This window comes from Notothenia coriiceps, unplaced genomic scaffold, assembly GCF_000735185.1.
Source record: "Notothenia coriiceps isolate Sejong01 unplaced genomic scaffold, NC01 NC01_scaffold00009760, whole genome shotgun sequence".
Lineage (NCBI taxonomy): Eukaryota > Metazoa > Chordata > Actinopteri > Perciformes > Nototheniidae > Notothenia > Notothenia coriiceps.
This window is the reverse complement of record NW_011342461.1, coordinates 1-2,195: the sequence shown is the minus strand read 5'-3', so window position 1 is coordinate 2,195 and position 2,195 is coordinate 1. Positions and strand designations below refer to the sequence as shown.

At 42.5% G+C, this 2,195-nt stretch overlaps 1 protein-coding gene across 1 annotated transcript; it reads left to right on the top strand.

Annotated features, from left to right (window-relative positions):
• Window positions 1-514: 514 nt before the first annotated feature.
• LOC104945578 (high affinity choline transporter 1-like) lies at window positions 515-1,523 on the top strand (the record flags this gene model as incomplete). The annotated part of the gene is made up of 3 exons (XM_010771278.1): window positions 515-661; window positions 915-1,058; window positions 1,370-1,523. Coding segments are annotated over exons 1-3 (439 nt in total), but the record flags the coding sequence as incomplete, so codon positions are not given.
• Between the last annotated feature and the right edge of the window lie 672 nt (window positions 1,524-2,195).

Here is a 2,195-nt window from a genome sequence, read left to right as displayed (position 1 = left end):
CTGTACTTTCTACTTCTCTCATTTCCCAAACAGGCTGGTTCCTTTAGTCTGAATGTGTGTTTGTGGCGTGATCATTATTATTTAGAGTCATTGCGTGCCTATTGATTTGAACACGATCCGTGTATCCATCATTTCCTGGTCTTCTCTAAAGAAGAGGGACCAATCGAAACGTTGTCATGTTGCCGTTGGTCACCATGGAAACATTCATTAGCTAACAATGACATTATTGTTCTATTAATATAAAGGGAGGTCAGGTACTCTTTAAAACAGCTGCTAGTTATGGGTACTTTTTACTGAAGGACATTTCAAAGTTCTTTACTTTTACTTGAGTAAAGAAGTTTAGTCAGTACTTCTACTTTCACCAGAGTATTTTTAAACACGAGTATCTGTACTTCTACTTGAGTAAAGGATGTGTGTACTTTTGCCGTGTGTGTGTGTGTGTGTGTGTGTGTGTGTGTGTGTGTGTGTGTGTGTGTGTGTGTGTGTGTGTGTGTGTGTGTGTGTGTCCACAGGTGCAACCATGAGTGTGATCATTGGTCTACCGTTCATCGTGTGCATCTGGATCTCTGCTGCGGTGGCGATCGTCTACACCCTGATGGGAGGTCTTCACTCGGTGGCGTACACAGATGTTGTGCAGCTCATCCTCATGTTCATCAGCCTGGTCAGTTATTACAAATTGTGCCTCAAGTTCTGAGAAAAAGTCAGAATTCTGAGATTAAATTCTGACCTTTATGACTTTTTTATCTCAGAAATATCGAGTATAATTTTTTCTCCAAATTCTGACTTTGATCTTAAAATTCTGACTTTTTTTTTAAATTCTGACTTTTTTTCTCCAAATCCTGACTTTTCTCTTAACGTCCGTTGATTAAGAGATCTTTATTGGTTCCTCAGTGTTATGTTCCTTGTGTCTGCAGTGGTTCTGTTTACCGTTTGTTCTGAAGAACCCGTCCTCCCTAAACATCGCTCAGACGGCTCTGAATAACTCGCTACAGGCTCCCTGGTTAGGAACACTTCCATCAGAAAAGGCCTGGCGCTGGATCGACAACCTGTGTGTGTTGGTAGGTGGAAGACTATATTACGATATGATAATACTTTAATGATCAGATCAAGACTGAAATGTGACTTGCTTCATAGTAGCTCCATGTGTAACATCAACAGACAGATATCAAGGCACAATACATGAGAAACAAACAACAAACATTTACCATAACAGCACAATCACTGAGAGAAACCTTTTGATCTGGATTCAGCTCTGTATTCACTGAGAGGATTGAGCACAAATAAGAGCTTAAGTCTTCTGTTTTAAGGCAGCAACAGTTCTTACTCACAATACTGGGGTTTTATGATTTAACATTGATTTTCTTTTCAGACTCTGGGCTGCCTCGGCTATCAGGAGTTTCATCAGAGAACTCTTTCGGCCTGTTCGTCAGCCACAGCAAAGTTTAATTGTTTTGTTGCTGCTGCAATTATTCTTATTTTTGGAATTCCTCCCGTCCTGATTGGTGCAGTGGCTGCATCAACAGGTGATTCATCCCTAATCCCAAATATTGTTCTACCTGTTAAAGCATGAGCTTGCATTCAAACCACTTGAATGTCTAATATGTGCCTAACGGCCCGTCTACACTACAGGCATCAAAAGATCTTGATACTGGGCGTGTCTGAAGCTTGGCGATTTTTTGCGAACAACGCGACCAACAACCAATCACATGAATCTCCCGCCCCCGACATACAAAGCAATAGCAATGTTAAAACGAAGTAAACTGGATATAAACTCTCCAAACAGGCGAAAACCTACCAGTTTCACCCACTGTCTCTGCCACCTCCCTCCATGCCTGGTTCCTCCGGTTTGTATCCCGGTAAATAGTTCTGGTCGTAAAGAACCGGGTGATTTGCTACCGTAATATCTCGTTTGGAATATGAGGAAATGAACTGCGGTCTGGCTCTCCCAGCTTGCACGCGGTTTGATTGGCTGCGCTTGCACTGGCGGGATTTGCATAAACGGGATTTGATTGGCTGATGCCAAGCATCGAGCCTCAAAAGTTGAACATTATATGCCGATAGATGCTCGTGATGCTTGCAAAGCCATGCCATGCTCCCCACAATGCAGTTCGGCGAAGATTACAAATCTTCTTCGTCACCCCATTCAAGTGAATGGGCGAAGCGTTGAAAGCATTTTTCGATGCCTGTAGTGTAGA